The sequence below is a fragment of the Dendronephthya gigantea genome, unplaced genomic scaffold (genome assembly GCF_004324835.1).
Source record: "Dendronephthya gigantea isolate DGI-Jeju-01 unplaced genomic scaffold, DenGig_1.0 000088F, whole genome shotgun sequence".
Classification (NCBI taxonomy): Eukaryota; Metazoa; Cnidaria; class Anthozoa; order Malacalcyonacea; family Nephtheidae; genus Dendronephthya; species Dendronephthya gigantea.
Window position 1 is genome coordinate 258234 of NW_021163098.1, and position 21390 is coordinate 279623.

At 35.9% G+C, this 21390-nt stretch overlaps 1 protein-coding gene across 2 annotated transcripts; it reads left to right on the top strand.

Annotated features, from left to right (window-relative positions):
• The first annotated feature begins 3699 nt into the window (after window positions 1-3699).
• Window positions 3700-21047, top strand: LOC114533228 (ALX homeobox protein 1-like). 2 transcript variants are annotated; one of them, XM_028554730.1, is made up of 4 exons: window positions 3700-3802; window positions 4111-4318; window positions 4541-4812; window positions 20086-21047. In XM_028554730.1, exons 2-4 carry the CDS (start codon window positions 4162-4164, stop codon window positions 20740-20742), a joined length of 1086 nt encoding a protein of 361 aa, XP_028410531.1. In that variant the 5' UTR covers window positions 3700-3802; window positions 4111-4161; the 3' UTR covers window positions 20743-21047. The 2 variants fall into 2 exon arrangements, with proteins under 2 accessions (XP_028410531.1, XP_028410530.1); XM_028554729.1 differs by lacking the exon at window positions 3700-3802 and having other exon boundaries at window positions 3867-4318.
• Window positions 21048-21390: the final 343 nt, after the last annotated feature.

Sequence of the window (21390 nt, forward strand, 5' to 3'; positions counted from 1 at the left end):
TTTAACAGCATAATACAATTTAGTTCAACTTGACTCTTTAAAATTCAAAAGAAAATATGCAAATATTTCGCTAGCGAGCTATTTCCCTGCAAGTTGAATTCCAATGAGCTTAAAACATAAAATGAGAGAAACGAACGTTCTTTAATACTTTCTTTTAATACTATATTAATTAAAGAGTCCTGAGATGAAAACAGTTGTGACGTGATTAGCGAACGACTTTCATTGATAAATGTAATTTGTAAACCTAAGGCCTAGCTTCCATTTATTCGTAATTGTTGTGAACATGTCAAAGTGGCTGATGTGATAAAATATTTCTATGTGTGTGCAGTCAACGATGACCGGCTTGAATACAGAAATAAAGACAAATTTACATCCGGACTATTCATCATGGGTTAAAAATTAAATGACCTGTTCATGACAATTACGAATAATGGAAACCAGGCTTTACTGCTGTACGGTGAAATACGAACCGCAGGAATACTACGTTCAGATTGGTCTAGTGTATTTACTAAGAGTTCGACTAAATTTCAGCTTAGTCGTGGATTATCGGTCCATGAGTTCATGAGTTTGTGAACTTGTAAATGTTAGTGTATAGGTAAGTAAGGTAACCATGCAATGGCGAGTATAATTTGGGAACAATTGTACGAATGATGTTTGAACATTTTGCCAAAATTCTTTGGACGAGCGGCCAGGGTGAGTTCTGATCTTTTTTAGTTCCTTCACAGGGCATGCAGTTTAGTTTATATGCCAATATCGTTCCGCCATTTTGTTTATTTTGGCAAAATCATCACTGCACATTACTGCAGCATAATTAAGGAAACAACGGCACTTCTTTCGATCAATCAGGATCTAGTAATTTTAGTATGCTAATAATCTAATAATATATCACAATACGTACTGAGAGGTAATTCATTATTGTACTATTGTAAAAAGGATTTGATTTATGTTAAGTAATATTATACTGTAATATTAATACCGTGTAATTAAATACCAGTGCCAGTCTCTTTGTTTCTACCAGTTCGTGAAGCGGAGTTATCGCTCTGGGGCCAGTTGTAAAAAGGACTAGTTAACTTTTAACTGTAGTTACGGATGGAATTGACCGGCAATCAGAGTCGTGTATTTCTGAGTTAACTAAGATATAACTATGCAGAATGGGCTCAGTTCACATACATACAGTTCCTTTTCAGTCTGAAAAGCTATTTGCACAAATCGGACTATACTGAATATAGTGCACCTAATATTGTCTGACGCGGTTTAAGCCAGGTGCACACCACACGCAAGTCGACGACCGACTAAAATCGTACGACAAAAAAATCTCGTCGTCTGCGCCTGGCTTTATACAATGTCAAATTTATTGTGTGATCACAGTTGAAAAGGCAACTGCTCCTAAGTTTGAATTTTCAAACGGTATCTGGTAGAAATATTCAAGGCAAGTAAAACAATGGTTAACATTGATTTATTCATCGTAATACTCGCTGCAAAACACTTAGAACTTTGGATTTACCAATGCAAATTTTTAAGTGCATGTGAACACAGGAAGTGCAAACGAGGCCGTAGTCAGCAAAAGTACTGTCGCGGGGCAAAAGCATTTTCAAAAAAAACAAACAAACTGTATCATGTATCTGCAATGCTAGGGCACAAAGTCGAAGCAAATTTGAAGAAAAATAAAACACATAAATAAAGCCATGTATAAAACCTGTTTTCCATATGTTAGTTAATAATGATAGCCTTAATAATGATAAGTAATTGAGTTTTGCTTACCTTTTTTGGTAGTTGCTCTGGATTATATATTTGCAACTGTGGAAATTGGCGGACCGAATAAATTGGCGCACCGATTAAATGCAACAAAGAATTTTGTCGGTCTCGTAAACTATAGGTATATGTCTATCACCGGTAATCATTCGAATTGTAACGCAGATCATTGATCACACATTACATAACTGAATTAAAACTAATGTGAACTGATGTATCGCAAAAGACAATGCATGCCTTTGCCGTTTTATTGAAATAGAAAGGATGTCTGTTTCTCGCAAAAACACTACTATTTAGAGATTTTGAAATATGTCAGCTTTTAGGAACATATTGCATAAAGTGTAGCCATCAATGAGCGTAACAATTGCGACCAGGAAACTTTTGAATTTCACACAAACTCGCTTATTTAATCAAGAAGCACGAGAATAATAAAAAAGCAGTCGTATGTCCGCAGGGCCGGAACTAGCGCGATTTAATTCGACCGGTAAAAAGTTCTACGTTTGAAAAGACCCACTGATTTGTTCATTCACGTGAACAGCCTACTACAACTATAAATAAATCAACGGCGATTGGTTTCAGAAAATTAAACGCATAATTATTATATTATTATATGTTCGTTCACGTGTGCAACCCCAGGGTTGCGACATTGACAGATTTTCACACGTTCATATTACTAGTCATATTTACACACTGGTCAACGGATCTTTTATTAGCCTCTCTATATTTATCTAAGATTCATAAACTAAGATATAAATATAAAACAATTGCTAAACATGGGACAACGTTTAAAAATAAAGAAACGCGAAATCTATGCCGACGATATGCGCAACAGGCACTGAGTTAGGACATTTGCATATTATGCGCTCATGTGAATCACCTAGCCTGAAAGTTGCACTTTGATGTAAGTAATATTTGGGCCCAATTTGAGATTTGTGTAATAATATAAGGGTTTTTCCTACGGGTGCAATAATGAATGAGTGGTTTCTAAATATAAACCCTTAAACCAAATGCGTGTGAAGATATTCGAGTCGGTTTCTCTCAATATCAACATTCCGACAATTGATGAGGGTCCCAATATGCGCGCGTGATAAGTACAGGTTATGTTCAATTTCGAAATGTATTCTAGTGTATAAATAATCTTATACGTTTACGGCTGATGCGCTACTGAAGAGTGATATTTTGTATATATTTCACCGTTGGGATCGGTTTTATAGTGTCGATGAACGTCGTATGGCAATTGGATAAACGAACATGAGTGATCTAAGCTGTCATCATAACGACGGGGTATTTTTGACCTGGTTCTTATCACAGTTATATATCCGAAATGTTTTAGCATCTTATCTTTATCGCTCGCAAGCAAACAAACGGTGGGAGCCCATTCTTCACTTTCAATACACGACCATTAAAATAAATTTCAAATTACAGAGTGTGTCTATGTTTACATAATGCATTCGATCTGTAACAAAAAATACAAACAACTTGTCTTGTTGTTTATTTGAACCAGCGCGCGCGCACACAATCGCACGAAGCCCTATTAAAATAAAATCATGAACGGCCGTGGGAAATGTATAAGCGGGAAATTCTTTATTCCAAATATTTCCTAATCATTGCGACAAATGTTCACTGGCCGACATGATATCTGTCAACTGAATTCTACCAACGATCAGGCACGATTTTTTGCCTCGAGTGAAAATATTTTCTTCTAAATCTCGAGTATTGTCGTTCGTATGTTGTCCACTTATATTTGGGTAGTGTCTTTCTCGTGTGATCGCTGTTGTTTTAACTTGAGTCCTGCCGTGAGTGTCTGACATTTCGGATGTTACACGAGCTGTCGGCAGTCCTTTGAATTGGCTCCACGCTCCAAATGTGGTCCCCCTCTAAGGCGGTTCAAGCATGCTTATTTATATTAATTTCCCTTGCTACTTCAACGGCCACTCCACAGCTCAACCTCTTCTGCACAAGACAAATTCTGTACTCTAGCTGTCCTATAGTTTCATGCAGCAACAAATATTCAAGCACTTAACAGCCTTCAAATACAAAGTGTTCTCAGGTAGGCAAACCACATTTGAGCGCTCTTTGAACGCATATCGGCGACAGTTCACATCAGCATATTTACTCGTAGTCCTCAAGTGACGTGTTCAATCCTTAATTAAGTACAGTGAACTGCCATACGACTAATTATTTCTTAGCGATTGACAATTGGATGAGATAGGTCCGTTTGTCAAAACTCATTTCGTGTAACGTTTTTATAACATATTGCATGTGAACAAGCTGTCTACGAGATACTATCTCATCAACAGATTGCTCAAGTGTATGTTCTATTCTACTAACAGTTAATTTCTTCCGTTACCAATGCAGAAGTATACAGACTTGGTTGGTGGTATTTCAAATTCAGTAAAACCACCTAACATGATGCAGCCGGCAATGGCCTCAAATTCACAAGCGTGCCAAATGGGCAATGTTCCTCTAAGCCATCCGCAGATTCAGCATAGAACTGCCGGTAATCATTCGCCGACTTTGATGCAAACAGGTTCATCTATTGAGCTGACTCCTCAACTCGAACAAGGTAACGTCAGATAATATAAATAAGCACTCAAGACCTTACTATGTTTTAAACAACAGAGCTAACACCTACCCGGAAATAGGGTCGCCACGCACTAGCAGCTGCCAACTTGAAAATCGCGCTCTTCGTTTTTAATTCAATTTGGTTTAATGAACCAATTTTGAAGCGCACGGCAAATTCGACCACGCAGGGTTAACGACGCAAAATATTCTGTTGTGGGTCTAGGGTCTGATAAACGTGCGGTGAAAAGAGAGCCAGCGCAAACTCCATCCATGGTACAAGTACACGGCGAGAGTCCAAACAATCCGTCCACATCACCAATGGAGCCATCGACACACGAAAATACGCCGAAGCGCAAAAAGAGGCGAAATCGTACGACATTTACGTCCTATCAACTCGAAGAAATGGAAGGAGTGTTTCAAAAGACCCATTATCCCGATGTTTATACCCGAGAGCAACTGGCTTTGAGAACAGATCTGACCGAAGCGCGAGTACAGGTTAGCCATATTGCAATCAATTGTATTCCCATTAAGAGATTGTTATTTTTGATGAGTAATTGCTACATTTCTAGTTTCGTCGGTAATTGTTAGTTTCTGTGTAATGTTTGCTATTCGGTGGGCCTATTGCGAGTGTGTTATTTCGCCGAGCGCGCAAAATTTCGCGTCAGCATGCATGTAAAGATTTCCAGTTTACGCAAATTAATTGAGTGTTACACAATAACCCTAGTTCGAGTAGATCGCTGAAATGTTATTACGCTAGCATGTGAATCATTTGAGCTATGATGCGGTGCTGGTATTTTTGCGTTTTTAATGAACATAAGAGAAATATCACGGCTAACATCTTTATTTACGTTAATACGAAATTTAGTAAAGTGCCGTGCGAATAGCCTGTAGCTATTATAGCGTGGTGTACAAAGGTGTGCATATCGATGGAAAAGCCGCTTTGCTGGGTGATTGAAATCTTGTAGGAAAATCAGAGATTATACCATGCTAAAGCAATGAATTGTGCTACAATTTCTTCCTACTCTAATATTCGTTGAATTCAATCATTTCAATGTATTCGCCAAGAACAGTATAATACAATCATTTCTTAGTCTACGCTACCATTTGTGCTATGTCTGTCAGAAAATCTGACCTTGATCAGTTGATCTTACTATAAAATGCCGCACATGAGTTAAAGATTTACACTTCAGAATCATTGATATTATTTACACAAACATATTTTGCAAAACTAAAACCGAAAAATCGAGAATGAAATTTTGAAATTATAATTATGTTTGACTGGCGGTACGCGGTGAGAAAAAGTTGCAATTATCTAATACAAATTTTTCCTCACTTTCTGTTTACAAACACACTTAATAATCGATCGTGCCGACGATAGTGCGATGATCATTTCATCAGCTCAGCGAAAATTAAACACTCTTTGAAAAGCACTAACTGGCAATTTTGCCTCGTTAGTTCATTATCTTTATATTAAACATGATTAGGCTACTCCAATCATCGCACTGCTTGTAATCGACGCAAGCATATAACAGCGGTTTTCTACGATTTTCTCAGCACAACTGTTCCACTTAACCCTTATTTAAATCTAAAATTTGTTTAAATGCTTTAATTGAATTTATTTGCGCAACATTTATAGGCAGATATTTCAAGTGCGTGCGAACTGGGAGACATGCGTATTTAATTTGCATTTCACGCGCGCAAACTGACCTACATTCAAATTAGACCAAAACACACAATCTGAGTTTGTTTGTTTAGCATTGAGTGCATTTTGCTAACGCTTTTTCTTTGCACACGATTAAAATCTCACCGACAGAAGATTTTTTTATAGAATGACTTCTAAATCGAAAACGCGCGTTCCAAAGTCGAGACGAGTGGGCTCTGTCGGCATTATTCAAAGTGACGCATGCCTGAGCGGTCGTATATTTGTGAAAACAGATGTTTGAATGGACTGCTTCGTACCTCATCATGAAAGAGCAATTTATTTTTCTTAAAGCTGTCAGGCAAATATTGACCTACAGTCAACATAAATGTGATGGTATTGAATAGATTGATAACCGAAAAACCTTGCAACCTAATTTGTGTTCAATTTGAAACATCTATGGATGTATTGTTTTTCAGACTGTTTCCATGCTGTCTGCACAATGCATTTATCAAACAGTGCCCCCTGCTTTTATTCCAACTGCGCCGGTAAACTGTATGTTCTTTTGATTGTGGGATACTTTTAGAAAGCTTGCTAAATTATCACACATGCATGTTTCCCTCTCATTCTCATTGTTTATATACACGGCAATACTTAGTGAATATGATAGATGGTACAAAGCTGTATACATTTGTAAATCTCGCCTGAATTTCAGTCTTTTAGTGGCTATGCATGCTTACTTTGCATTAGATACACGCTGTCTATATATATATACAAAGAGAGAGAGGTGCAATTTTTTATAATTCATACTGACTCAGTTCATGCAAATAAACCAGGGAAAGACAATCACACCAGGAGTTCACAGCAAACATATAGCAGCGTGGTGAATACTGTTGAAACCACAAACACAGAAAAATATTCATGACACATTAACATAACTAGCTCATATTGCGTTTTCTTAAGTTGTATGTGAAGCCACATGCTTTCAATGTTTATGATGTACATAATGATTTGAATTACATCTACATCACATGAAACAAGTTATTCTAAAATTCTGCTTCATATATTTATCCAACAAAAATTTGTTTGAAGGAGTGTTTTTGCTAACTATTGAGTGTCTTTGGGCAGTTATTTTAGTTGCGTGAAAATCTCTCTAATATTTTTATTTTTATTAAAATGAGAAATAATTAATGTTCTTCTATTTCGCATGCATGTCAGATAAATTTAGATGCCATATATAAAAACATAGTTATATATTATTCAGATAACTCCTCTGTTCTGTTCCCTCTAGTCTCTACAAGCAGTAAATTTTCATAATCTTGATTTCATTGACTCATTTTCGACTTTATGGTAGAATTTGATTGTTTTGATCCTTTTTAGAGATCAGAGAAATAAATTTTAACTCAATAAACACAATACAAAGAACTGTGTATTTACTGCATTATATTGAATTCAACATTCAACGAAAAAAGTGAACAATCTACTATCTAAAAAGCTACTAAGCTTATTAATACTGCGTGATTCTGCAGCATATGGAAATATATAAAAGTATAATACTGGATTATTTTTTGACAAATTTTTGAATGTTTCAAATCTTCACTGCATGAGTTTGACCTCGCGAAAATCGAGCAGGAGTTAAATTTTTACCCTATTTTGTTAATATATTGTTTTGTTTATTAAATTACGCGATTTTAGTAAATTCAGTATATAGGTGGCATGTTAGACGTGGCGTGGCGAATTTAATTTTGGACTAATTCAATTTTTAACCGAATATTGAATTATAGCTTGCCAAGCATGTAGGAAATAGGCGACTTGAAACGTTTTTAGCAAAGCACGTTTCTGTTGAAGTGTTCCTACTGTAAACTCTCAGATGTAATTCTTCGTGTTATCACTAGGTATTCCAGTTTTCAAACCATTCGAGTTCTTTTGAAGACACACATTTATACTAAATACGGCAGCCGGCCCACATGACATGGGCCCATATTTAATTGAATATAATGTAGCAAATATATACACACTGATATCTATGTTTGTTACATTATTCAATTAAATTCGTAGCAAGGCTTGTGAGAAGTCCCAAACCAAAGGATGATGTAGCTAAATTTAATAGATTTCATTACCAATTAGATCAGTTGTTCGAAATTAGCTCGTAATGTCACCGATATTTACTGAGCCACTGACCAAGAAGCATTGCTAACGAAAAAATGGAAAAGAAACAAGTTCGTGCAATTATATTTATAAACATTTATTAATTTCGGTATCGCTGTAGTTTTGTCCACGGAAACGATCTAAAATTTTGAATCAAAGTTTCAAGCAGAAGTTCAGATTCTTCAAGCAAAACTGTTTCGGATACATGCATTGAATTATTACTATACAGCATGCAGCACCATCATGATCCTAAAACGTATAGTTACCTAAAATATTTACTATTCAATTTCTGGTTGAAATCAAGATTGGCAATTCACGTTATTTACACCGAGGGGAAGTGTATGGAATTTACAATGTTTATACATAGCATAACCTGCAGTTTGTGACATGCAGAATTAAGATCGAGTTTTAGCCAGCTGTTTACGCACATGCAGAGAAGAATTAAAAGCATGCATAATGTGCTATATCGTTTCAAGAATACATGCAACATTTAACATCGTAGAATATTTTTATATATCTTGTTATATAGCCTACAATTTGCTATTCATGACAGAATAAATGTTCGAGTCACGGTTAAGGAGTATAAAGTATTTATAGAATTTATATTCTATTTTAATTTCAATCAGTATTGTCATGAAACGATTTTGTTAGACAACGAATCGTTTTATAGACAGACCTTACCAATACTAGTCACATGTTCTACATAAATAAACCATTATGTATCCATCAATAAATGCATTAGGCCGAACTCGTGTGTCGCTCGACATCAAGGGGACAACATTTTTTCAGCAGTAAAAACCCAAACACAACGGTTCTCGCGAATTAGCTATCTGTCAAGAAAGTCGAGGAAATCTCGCAATCTTTTCAATGTGTATGTTATCTCAACTACACATTCTTACATCTAAAGAATAACAATACAGATTATGCGATACAGTGTGTGAAAGGGCATAACCATATCGGACATTCCTAGTTGTGGTTTTTGTTCTGCTTTAAGTTATAGGGAGTGAAACGTTGTTTATGATCATTCATTTGCATTGTTAATGATCATTCAGTGTATATATAGCAGAATATTCTTAATGATTGCAGTTAATATGCATGCAACCGGCATCAGATGTTCTCAGTGAGCGGAATTATAAATGCGATGTCATGATCATAACAAATTCCTTGTGTAAGAAATTTAGAATCACAAAAAAGCTAACTGACGCTTATTGAGTGCATGGTCTGAGATGTCGATAACTTGAAAGATTTCGTGACGATATTTAATGACAATCGAGGGCTTGATTTTCAATGTTTTTTAACTTATAATCTTGCTATTGATTCAGAATATCGAAAGAAATTACACATTGATCGACAGGGACGTAATTTCTATGTCCCCCAGTAGCTGTGAACGTGAGTGATGTTTTCAAATATAGATTTTTTTGAAAAGAGGTGAACACTCGGGCCAGTTGTTCAAAGCTGGATTAGCGCTAACCCAGGATTAAATTTTGCATCAGAAGTGACCAAATATATTTTAGACACTTCCCAAATTTGCGACTTGGCAGGTGTATGTAAATACTCACAATGGATGGGTGCACATGCATTGTCCGCCTCGTTTTTAAGCAATTGTTTTGTGTTCACCCAAGCAAATTTTAGAGTGAGTCGTGTTACTACTATTCTTTAAAGGGCTGTTACACGGTTCGGTTTCTCTTGCCACTTGCGATGCCATTCTACTTTTAAGAGATGTAAACTAGTAAAGAGTCTTCAAATTGAAAGTGTAAGAAACGTCCATGGAGCGTTATAAACACAAAGGTTTCGTAATTGCCATATGTGTATTTCTCAGAAGTAGAATTGCATCGCAAGTTGCATGAAAAAATCCATCGTTTAAATAATAGCAAATCACAAATATGTGCTTGCTTGTCAAGAATGCTATTGTAGACATGCGGTAAATATTTTTCAGACTAATAATACGACATTAATATCTTTGATCTGAGATCAGGATTGTTCCGATTTTAAATGTAAACAAACTGTTAAGAAATCGTTGGGGGATTTCTTGGCTCGCTGTTTAACATCGTAAGCCGTCATTGAACACCACATTGATATCATTGTCTCATTAAACTGCTCTTTGAATCTTTATGTATTACAAGTGGGATTATAAGGTTGAAGCACCGGAGTTGAATGTTCTTTACTGTACGATCACGGATGCAGGTGACATCTTTCAATAGAATCTTAATCCAATTTCGAAGTAACACGCAACATATATGCATGCTATGTTAACTAAAACGCTGCTTATGGAAAATAGATGGATTTTTAAGAGGGTTTCGCATTGATTCAACACTTGCTAATAAAGCGTGCGCCCTCGTGACATACGCATGAGTAAACGGGTTAAATAGACCCGACATGCAAGATTACAATAATGTCGATAAATATGATAAATGTTTTACAATCCAAGGATTATTTCAAGGAAAACTTACAACTCAGGTGGAAAAAAATTTAAAACAAGGCCTAAGCATACACCACTTTCTATTTCCTGTGATTGCGCATTGAATGCTGTTTTGAATCGTTTATTCAGATGGGGGAAGCATCAATATTTCCAGGGATTTAACAAGATAATTATGTATGTAAAGCGCTAGAAAATAAAGGGATTGTAAATGCCCTGCCTGATGCAACATTTGGGAGAAGGGGGTGTACATTCCCCCAGGTTAACTGTTAAAAGGCGTCGTAAAGGTGGATTTTAATTCTTTCCCTAATTGAATGACAATTGAACTTGACAATTTTCAATTTCAACTTGGGTAGAGACCTAATTCATCATGTTGTCATTATAAGCTATATGCACGACTGCACATGAGACGCACGTCAATCTAATTTTGATTAAACACAAGATGTTTTCTAGTACTGATGCCCACATTTCATACACACCCTACATTGTGTAGAGTGAAAGGTTTTTCTAGAAACTTTGTAGTCATCGAATCTCAGATGTGTTTTTGCAATTATTTGCATCCAATTGGTTTACATCTGTTTACACCTGCCAAACGTTGCCACCAAATATTGATATTTTAGGACATAAATCATGAACGATTCCTGTTTAGGAAGCAATTTTCATATTCTTACTGATTATCTATACAGGTAGTTGTTTGTGACAATGACAGTAGTAGAATGTCTGCACGTCACACGAAGATCCTAACACAGTTAAAATGCTTTCTAGACTTGGCAAGAAAGGCCCATGTTACTAGAGGCTGCACATATACGTCATAGGTTAAACGTCTCTGTAAAACGAAAAACAGGGTTGTAGAGTTCACCGTTGTTGATACGATATTGCAATATATGGTTACTTACCAGTCAAACGAGAAAAAAACTAAGGCAAATTTCTAGAAATAACGAGCCTGTTTGACAAGTTTGCGGAGGCGTTTATATTGAACGAGATTTGCCTCAATTACTGGAGATATCTCTTTCTTATCGTCTTTAAGAGTTTGAAAGGGTGTAAAACATCGATTTTACACCGCAGATTCTAAATCATACGAGACATACGTTATCAAAAGTTTCAACCTCACGTTGCTGGATCCAGCAACTAACATAACGTTACATCTCAGACTTCAATCCATGCAGGCTCTCCTCGCCAACTGATTGGGCAGGATTGTAACATAAAGCGGGATATTTTGCTTAGAAAAAAATTTGGCCTGTCTATATGACTGAGTGGGTACGATAACAAGACGTATCGCCGTGGAAACTGAAAAATGCGACTCCTTAATAAAGTTAATTTTAATTGACAGGGAATTTTCTCACCGTGATTTTCAGGAAGGTCCTATAGCTGTAAACAACTTTAATTATATATATATATATATATATATACATGGATAATATAAGTACATCAAAGGTATATACAAGTATTGCTATATACATATAAGACTTAAAGATGCTTGTTCAAAAATATGATTTAAACTGGAAGACCACAGGTGCCACATAATTTCGGTTTCTTTGTAATAAACACTACACTCAATTTATTGGCACGCCACGGCCGAAATTGGTAGGTGCATGTACCCAAATTTATGCCATGCCGTGCTAATAAAAATCAAGTGCAGTGTAAACAGGGCTATAATATCTAATTTTATAAAATGTTCAATTTTTCATTCTTCGACTCTGAAAAACCAAAAGTAATCTCCTCCTTTTTATCAATTTCCTAACAGAAAGTTAAACATCTGATTTCTATCCGTATTGGATCCGACAGGAAATTTTAGTTGATATGAATGTATGTGTATGACTTTCTATTGCTCTATATTTAGATCACCAGAAAATATTCCCTTTCCATCTGTATAGCTACATACCTAACTCTAGTAACATCAACCGTTTGTGCATGTATAGGTAAAAAGTCAAAAAGGCTGTAATACATATTCATGAGTTACGTATATACCGTACGCTACAAAAATCGAATGCCCTAAAGCGAAGCAATTAATATTGTAGCTAAGTACATACGAAGCACAATATATTGCGATCATTATCGTGTAGTCATGCATTTTAACCGTGAAGAAAAATATGCAGTAAATCCTATAAACGGCCAGGCTTCTTACGTATTTTACATTGCTATTGACTGTTATTGATATGTTTTTCTGATTGTATCAACAACTTGGATATATTGCGAGCATATCTGGAAAGATTCCAGCCATCGCACGTACGCATAGGTTATGGCAAATAAAACGGACCTGGTTATTACATCAGTGTATTGCTTGGCTTTCATTTTAGATATAGTCTGCGCTTGAGATTAATACTTTTTATCTTTTTTGATGTTTATTCTCGAGCAATAAAAGGAGCTTGTAATCTTTAATACTTTTCAATCGACCAAGTTCTCGCCATTTATATACGTCATGAAAGGTCAATTCTCATTCTTGGCTTAAAAAAATGGTTTAAGGGGTTAATTAACTCGGCTTACGCAGACTGCGATTTCTCTGCCATTTTGCCCTTAGCAGCTATCGTTGCGTGACGATCCAATGATTAGAGTGTTGTTATTTTTTCTTAAAAGAAGCCCGACAATTCATTGGTGTTATAATCTGTCATCACTTCTTACGTTGGAAATCATTCATAACACCCACACTCAAGTGCATATACACAGTGCAGATGTCGCACATGGGAAGTCGTGTCCGTATGCATATACATCATCCAAAACAACTCGGTGACTAAAAGATGCGATAACATTGAGCAAATAGAAAGAATTATGGAACTTCAATAAATAATAAGGCATAGATAAATTGCGGCAAGGAAACATGTAATCTTAAAAGTATTTAGCACGAAACGTTTATCCCAACCATCAGCAATTCTACTTGAATTTACTAAGTGTGCAAGCATTAACTTTAATTCTGTTTATTAAAGGTTGTACATGCAATATAGTTGACTGAATCACGTCAGCATGATGACATTCATTCAACTTCCACTATTCGCTGATAGTATATTGCAAAATCGGCTCGACACATCGCTGTGTGAACGCACCTTAGTACTTTTTTTAACGAGTCAAAATCACACAAGGACAAAAATAAGCTTGATAACCCATTGGCTCTGAATTCAGATCATGTTGCAACATGAAAAACTCAGTAGTTTTCCTCGAGCATTTTGTAACTCGAAACCTGACATTAATGACGGTGCATCTTTCTGAACCTAAAGTATTTTAATAAAATTCAAAAGGTGAAACGTTTTAAGGACGTATATTTTATTGATCACTGTTTTATGAGGGTTGCCACAATTATGTACCTTACACAATATTATTGCCAAAATTGAAATTTCTGTTAATCGCGAAGAACAGCCTGTTTCCTCGGGTTCTGATTCCTGCTTATTTTTAGCCTAGCCAATATGCAATACAATTGCGGTCATGCACTTGCTACCACAAATTTCGAGAATGATTTATAACACATTGTATTCCAAAAAACATGTTCAGTGTGTCATTAATATTATAATCTCCCCAATGTAAATCCATGGATAAGCTGAGTCCAACAACGTCGTAAAAACAGGATCAAGGAAACAAGGAAATTAATCAAAGGAAATGATTTTAGGAGGGAAATTGTGTCCGACCGACAATCGAAGTATCCTCATGCAACAAAAAATAAAAAGGTTAATGGTTTGATTCCATTAGAAATATGATTAATTTCGGTGAGGATTTGCAGCCGTAGTTTTACTGCGGATTGGGGATTATAGGCTTTGTGCTCCATGCAGTAGATAGAATACACATGTTTCAAAAGTGATTCTATAAAATTCTGCTTCTGTGCAAACGCAAATTTTAACAAATTGTTTACTCCAAACATCTCCATGGAATATGAAATTCTAGTTGAGCTACTTTGAAAAAAGTTCGTACGTCATACAATTATTAGAAATTTCTTATCGTGAACACATTTCTGAAAAATGAAAGATAACCATACACTTGTGGAGCAGATGTGTTTGAGCACTTTGGTTGCCATTGTCGGTATTGATAAAAGTTGTTCACTTATCAGCGTATAGCCGTCACGAATGTGGAGTACTGAGATGGCGGGTATTTGTATTTTTATACTGGACTATGAATAGATCAGTAAGTCACACGTCTCCCTGATCTTAACAGAAGCCTGGAGCAGTGAGATGGCCACGAGTACTTTCAATCTGTTCGACTTTTGAAAACTGAGATGCGCAATCCAGGTTTATTCTTATCAACGTTTGCCACCAATTAAAGTGTTATAAAAATTGCATACTAATTTCTTTAATTAAGATTTAATTAGCCTGCACTAAACAGATTTCACTTGATACAAACAACTTCTATGAATACCATTTAACACTTTATGATTTAATTATACCTATAAGTGTGCATTCTAAGTCCTATTAGATTGTGTGCTTATATGCAGTGCCTGTGCCAGCTCGATAATTAGGGTTATTTGCTCATACATTCGTGTTTTGCATTACTCGTTTCTTTTGAAATTGATTGCATTCACGACGTACAAACCCTAGCGTGTGCTATAGCTTCCCGAACTTGTTCGGCCACTGCTTCATTGTGTGTTGACCGACTTCACACAATTCGAACCTTGGGTGTTCTAGCTATGTACTCTAGGCTACATAGGTTGTGTGCCACTCAAATTAACGCCTTTGTCATGTACCGTTTTCTTGGGGAGTTTTTTTTATATAATATAAGTTAATAAAACTTCGTGCATTGCTGGCTATAATTAGCTAAGAGTGTTTAAGCAAAAGATGGAGTCTCGAAAATATTTACCTCGTGTTTTCTTTTTTATCTTAAAACAATCATTATGCTTGTCTCAGGGGAATTCAAGGGAATAACAAAATAATTTTTAAAGCATAATTTTTTTTCTGGGCGTACATATTGAATGCATGAATAGCAATAATATAACACCCTATACTGTGCTGACAATGGAGTATAATTTACTTGTAATGTAACTTTATTTGTTGCAACATTCGCTGATTTCAAAAATATAACACCAGAAAGTTTTAACTAGCGCCTACAACCTTCTTTACACATGTTACAAACGTGGTTCAGAATTCCGCGACAACTTTTATTTTTTTATTCAAATCTTGGGTTTAGTTATTGCATATCACTTACCATTAGCGACAAAGACTGAGTCAATTCTAATATTATATTACCATTGAGATTCCTAGGTGTCCCTATAGTTGCAAGTATATTATGCTAGCAGTGTTAATATCCCAATCTTAACTTGTTTAATCTTGTTATACCAAAAGAACGAGGTCATCTAAAGAAGACACGGCCATTTTAGTGACCAATGTAGCTATAATAGCTTATCTAAGCTTTGTGGATCGTATTCCGTGATTGATGTAAAACCGATATGGGAAGATATTTCCTCTAATATGAGTGCATGTTTTTGGCTGTGATTTTTTAAATTGTTTGGCGAGGTATGATCCATGAAATGAGTCACAACTTAGAGCATTCAAGAGTTAGATGCCTTGAACTTGAACACTGAACAGAGGCGGATGATCTTTCTTCTGTAATTGCTGTTGTCAAGGCCTTAATTTGTTATGACGGTGAACCGATTCGGATACGCGAAATATTGCAGTATGCATATTACAAAAATCTTCTTAGGTCATGTCAACTTTTTACACGGATTGCTTTTTTTTCTAATAAGTATAATTTTGTTTTTTTGATTCGTGACACAGTCTTGTTTTCCGATTTTTAAAAATCTGCTTGGGAAAATCTACGGTACGTTCTTATCACAAGTCTGAGGAATGTAATCTTTAGTATAGCATAATAAACGAAACATGAAATTGTTGCGCGGTGCAAATGCAGCCATGTTAACAACCACACAACTAATCAAAATATAAAGGCTGTTTCAATTGCGATACAGCCTTAAGGTATATTAATTTTTTTTAATTCCTCTTCCTAACTTGTGTATGTTTCAAGCTAATATGCAGTTAGCATAGTTGAATGAAAAAAACTGGATCCGCCCCTTGTTGAATTGAGTTGATCTTGATCGAATTATGCTGCGATTTACGTGCGATTTTCTTCTTTTGATAGATGTGAACGAGCATTAAGTTACGAATGCTCAGATGTTTAAGAGGTCGTATTTGAACATCGCTAACTAATTCACTCGTTCACATCTATCAAAAGAAGCACATAATATCGCAATAAAATTTCAAGTAAACGGGCCTTAAAATGATTTCTCCAGCACATACAATACATTTCGTGACATGCAGAATAAGCTGACGACAGATTATCTCAAAGGGGGTAAATAAACTAAATCGGGCTTAAAATAGAATAAAATTTCTCCGCAAAATATCCTTTAAATAGTTTCAAGTGTATTTGTCTGCACAGGATATGAAAAGTATTTGTGCTGTGGTGCTTTTTACTTGAATTCGGAATTGTGCTCTTACACTCATATTCTCCCCAAACCGAAGTTAATTCTTCCGTTGATCAAAGTTAATTGAATTTTATACTGGCCCTCCTGACAGATCCAAATTACTATACCGACACTCTCAGAATCATATTGCAAAGAGTTGCACGCCATCCTTCAACAAAAGCGCTATAGCAATAAGCTCCTATAAATGATATATTCAATAATTCAGAAATGTCGCCAAATTTTTGCGTCATGTTCCACTTTGCGAATGATGGCACGAATCCATACTAGATCCTATTACTTTGCACGAGAACATAGCGATGAGGTAAAACATCATCTTCACTGCTTGAAATATGTCTCAATTGTCTAAACGTTTGTAATAATACTTATCAGTTTTTCAAACTTTTAAATTATTTCACCAAACAATTGGAATATTTGTCCATTTCGATAATGAATTGTTCTCGCCCACTTAACTATAGTAGTTTTGTATAAATATACAAGTACTAGCTATAACTTCGTTTCTCGTCTTTCAAGCCTCGAGCAAACTTGGCTAAGCACATAACATCCGGTTCTTCCAATATATCTGTCGTTAGTTTTGTAATTAGACTTGAGAACTTCTGTCATCTTTCCAATTTAGGATATTTTGTCTTTCATCAGCCTGTTTTCCACCACCGACTTGCACGGAAGAAAACCAAACTTTACAGGCACACCACACTGCCTGCATTTATGAGATAATCATAATAATCATTTATTCAAAGAGGTTAAAACTGAATCTATAAGTTTTTAGAGAAAAAAATTCAATCTTGTATTACAAAGAAGTTACTTTCATGTGACTTGCATCAATAAAATTTCTTGCATCAAATGTATCAGTTAATAATTCTTCTCTGTACATTATTCAACTGAATCTATAAAATTTCTCATCAACTCCCGATTTATTTCTTGAAGTATAGATAGCATTGATTCAATATCCTTTAACTTATTGCGATGACTGATGATTGTTACCTCTTGGTGCTTTTAAGCGCTTACAGCAAGAACGGATAAGTATGGATTACCATGGTTTTTAAGTGAAGTTTTGCATTTGTGAACATATTTTTAAGAATGATTTTTTTCGGATGAATTTTTCCACGCATCTTCTAAAGCAATGCCGGTAGTAATTACCATTCATTTATTCGTGAACAGACATAGAAAGAAACTCTTTACCACTAACGGGGAGATTCAAAAACCAACAGATTGCTTTCTTACTGCGGAATTACGTATCACTAACAGCACGATGTTATCAGCAAGTCCATAATCGGCAATACGTTTATAAATTTATATTTTCATTTTACACACAGTTTGCCCTATGCAGACGTTCAAAGACTATTAGTTTGTTGGAGTTCAATAAATCAACTAGCAAATCAACAACCTGTTAGCAAGTTGTGAATGCAAGTTGCAAATTTGCATGTGGTAGCTAATTGGATAACAACAGTTTATAGCAACTAACTCGCATTTCCGAAGAGATATGATCCCCGACCTTTTCATGCAGTCATTTGAGTGGAGAGCATGTGAATTATTGAATTAGTCAACAATTGGGCAAGGTTAATCGAGGTTAGTTTGCGAAGCACAGAATTGACCTTTTTCATCACGTTTGATAAAGGAATTTCTGTAGTTGAGAAATCTTTGCCATGACCCTCTTAAAAATAAATGTAATTATGCCAGGATAAGTAAGACAAGATGTTGTGGATAACTCTGAATGAGTAACACTCGAATATTTATGCTCTGAAGAGGCTTTATTGTAAACAACGAACTCTTAGCTATTTTTTCAGGGGGATTAATGGGTTTGTTCTTGGCCTCATATCTTTAATGTGTTATGAGTTTGGACCCATGCCTTTTCACTGTTGTTAATTTACCCGTCATATTGATGAAGTAACTTGGCCAAACGAATATGGGGTTACACAGGATCCTGCCGACGGATAATTCATTGCGGGGAGCTGATGATTCCCTCGACAATTTATTGACTTCCGCTCCCTTCTAAAGTCATAACTTATTTAAACCTCAAGACATCCACGGAGACAACATTAAAACGAAAATTTTTGTTTGATCCTTAAAGATCAGTTTTTTTTAGCTCGAATAAAGTTAGTGGCACGCAAAATCTGGAAACGCTTTGCATTTTTTAATGTGTGACACTCCCGAGACCCAAGGATTTATATAGCACGTTCCTGACTGATTAAGAATTTATAATTCACTCCACTTATTGAACGTGCCCATTTGCTTAACCGAGCATATTGATCTTGCGTGCAGTCCCAGATTTCATTTGTCCTGGATTTAGATAATGTCTTTCGTTGTACAAAGGGGATGCCTAGCTATGTGGTGTCAGACAGTGACGTCAAAGTTTGGTTACTTACTTAACAATCCTCCTTTTGCATGGAAAAGTTTTTAAAACATAAACTATTCTGTTTGTGAGGTCTGTACTGTGAAATATCAGACCGCCGAGGCCAGACCAAACAAACGAGGTCAATAATCGGTTTATTATATGGCTGAACTGCGTGAGACATCCGGGATACTGGTCCAGATAAGGAATATACGGACCTCTCGTCAACCAGTCAGAATAGAGGATTTTGAAAAGCCATATCATAAATAGCCATATTATAGCTACGGATATCCCAGATAACATAGAATCATAATCATATTTTATAAGAACTTATTTAAAACAAGGCTGTCTCATAGTTACTACTACTCCTGGAAGGGCAGATTAAAATATAGAGCATCAAAAAATCTAGGCTGCAATATTTAACCACCTGCACGGAGACTCCATTAATTTGTATTGGACTTTGTTGATCTGATTTACGACTGCCGTTCAAATGAGTGAGAGAAGCACATTGAACTTAATTATGCACCTGAGCGTCTCTTTGTCTGTGACCTTGAACATGCAATTTCAAATTCCAGTGTCAGTTGCATTAAGATCCTGCATACCATCGAAAACGTATTCTGATTACTACTGGGATGCACAATAAATGTGACCTGATTTTAGCACACTGTTTAACGTAAATAATATTACAAGATCTTGGCGTAAATAATATTACAAGATCTTGGCGTAAATAATATTACAAGATCTTGGCGTAAATAATATTACAAGATCTTGGCGTAAATAATATTACAAGATCTTGGCGTAAATAATATTACAAGATCTTGGTCATTTTTAATGGAACTCGTATGTTTTAGGTTTGGTTTCAAAACCGACGAGCAAAATGGCGAAAACGTGAACGATTCCCCCAAATTCCTGTTCGACCCCCTTGTGTACCAGGTTCACCTCATGTGTACCGTGATGCTCCCTCATATGCTAACCCAAATCCTGGTCACTGGCCTTCAACAACGGCTATGACAAGACCACCGCAAAAGTCCCCGATGGCTCCATACAATCCGCAAATATCCCCAGTGCTTAATCCTAACCGAGGGGTTATCAGATCACCAACATCAAACTCTCCCCAGGCGTTTAATGCCACAAACATCCAGGGTAGTCCAGTTGCTCACGTGATCACAATGTCGACACCGTTGACGTCATACATGTCCGCCAGCCGGGGGGTGATATCAAGTCAGGCTGGTCATCATCCGGGTATGATGAATAATAATATGGCAGCATTGAGTCATAAGCCTCCACATTCACAGCAGATCAATACTTCACAGCCGCTCTCTCATGCGCCAAGCGGAACAATCATTAATGGTGGCCATGGGCAGATCATGCAGGGTCCAGTTCATAATCAGGGTATGGATGGTAACCCGGACATCGATAGGAAGAGTCCCGGATTGAAAACATTACGTATGAAAGCAAAGGAACATTCTGTTGCCATGGGAATGGTTAGAAATTATCAGCCATGCTGAATTATCGTTATGGTGAAAACTTTAGTTGAGCTGAATTACTTGAAGGGGTATTCATATGGAAAATCCCAGGGGGACTTTACGCTGCAATTTTGATGGAAAAGAAAATTTCTAAACTACTTTAATACTAAATTTCGGTCGAAATTTAATACCTAATCCCTAATATAATAGAGTGGAATTTGAACAAATGCCTAAGACTCGACGAGTCCCACCCAAATACACCAAAAGTCGATGTTAACCATTCGCATGAATTACAATTGCTTTAAAGACACTGTAAAACATTTTACATACTCATACGATTATTTGTCAATCAATGTTATTTTTTGTTAGTATATGATTTATTAAATTTATGAATATATTGCTTTTAGTATTTAGTTAGTTAAAAAAATTGCCATTAACGTGCATGGTCCACTACAGAAAATTTTCTTTAATTTTGAAAAATATAGAAATCTGTTCATGCAATATTGGGTGCCAAGTTGCTCTGGGTGAAAAAAGACTTGTAGGAATCTTCTTTCACTATAGTTACCAAGACCAGACACACCCAATGGTGAGAAATAGACGATTTTATTTATTCTTTATTTTTTTATTTTATTTTTTTTTAACTTTTCCAATGAACATGCTGTACATTTACATAAATACAGATACAAGACA

Bases quoted from the DNA above. Each gene is read 5' to 3' on its own strand.
- LOC114533228 (XM_028554729.1), top strand. From the start codon at position 4,105: ATGCAGAAGTATACAGACTTGGTTGGTGGTATTTCAAATTCAGTAAAA. The intron at 4,319-4,540 runs GTAACGTCAGAT...TTGTGGGTCTAG, and splicing joins GACTCCTCAACTCGAACAAG to GGTCTGATAAACGTGCGGTG. The intron at 4,813-20,085 runs GTTAGCCATATT...CGTATGTTTTAG, and splicing joins TGACCGAAGCGCGAGTACAG to GTTTGGTTTCAAAACCGACG.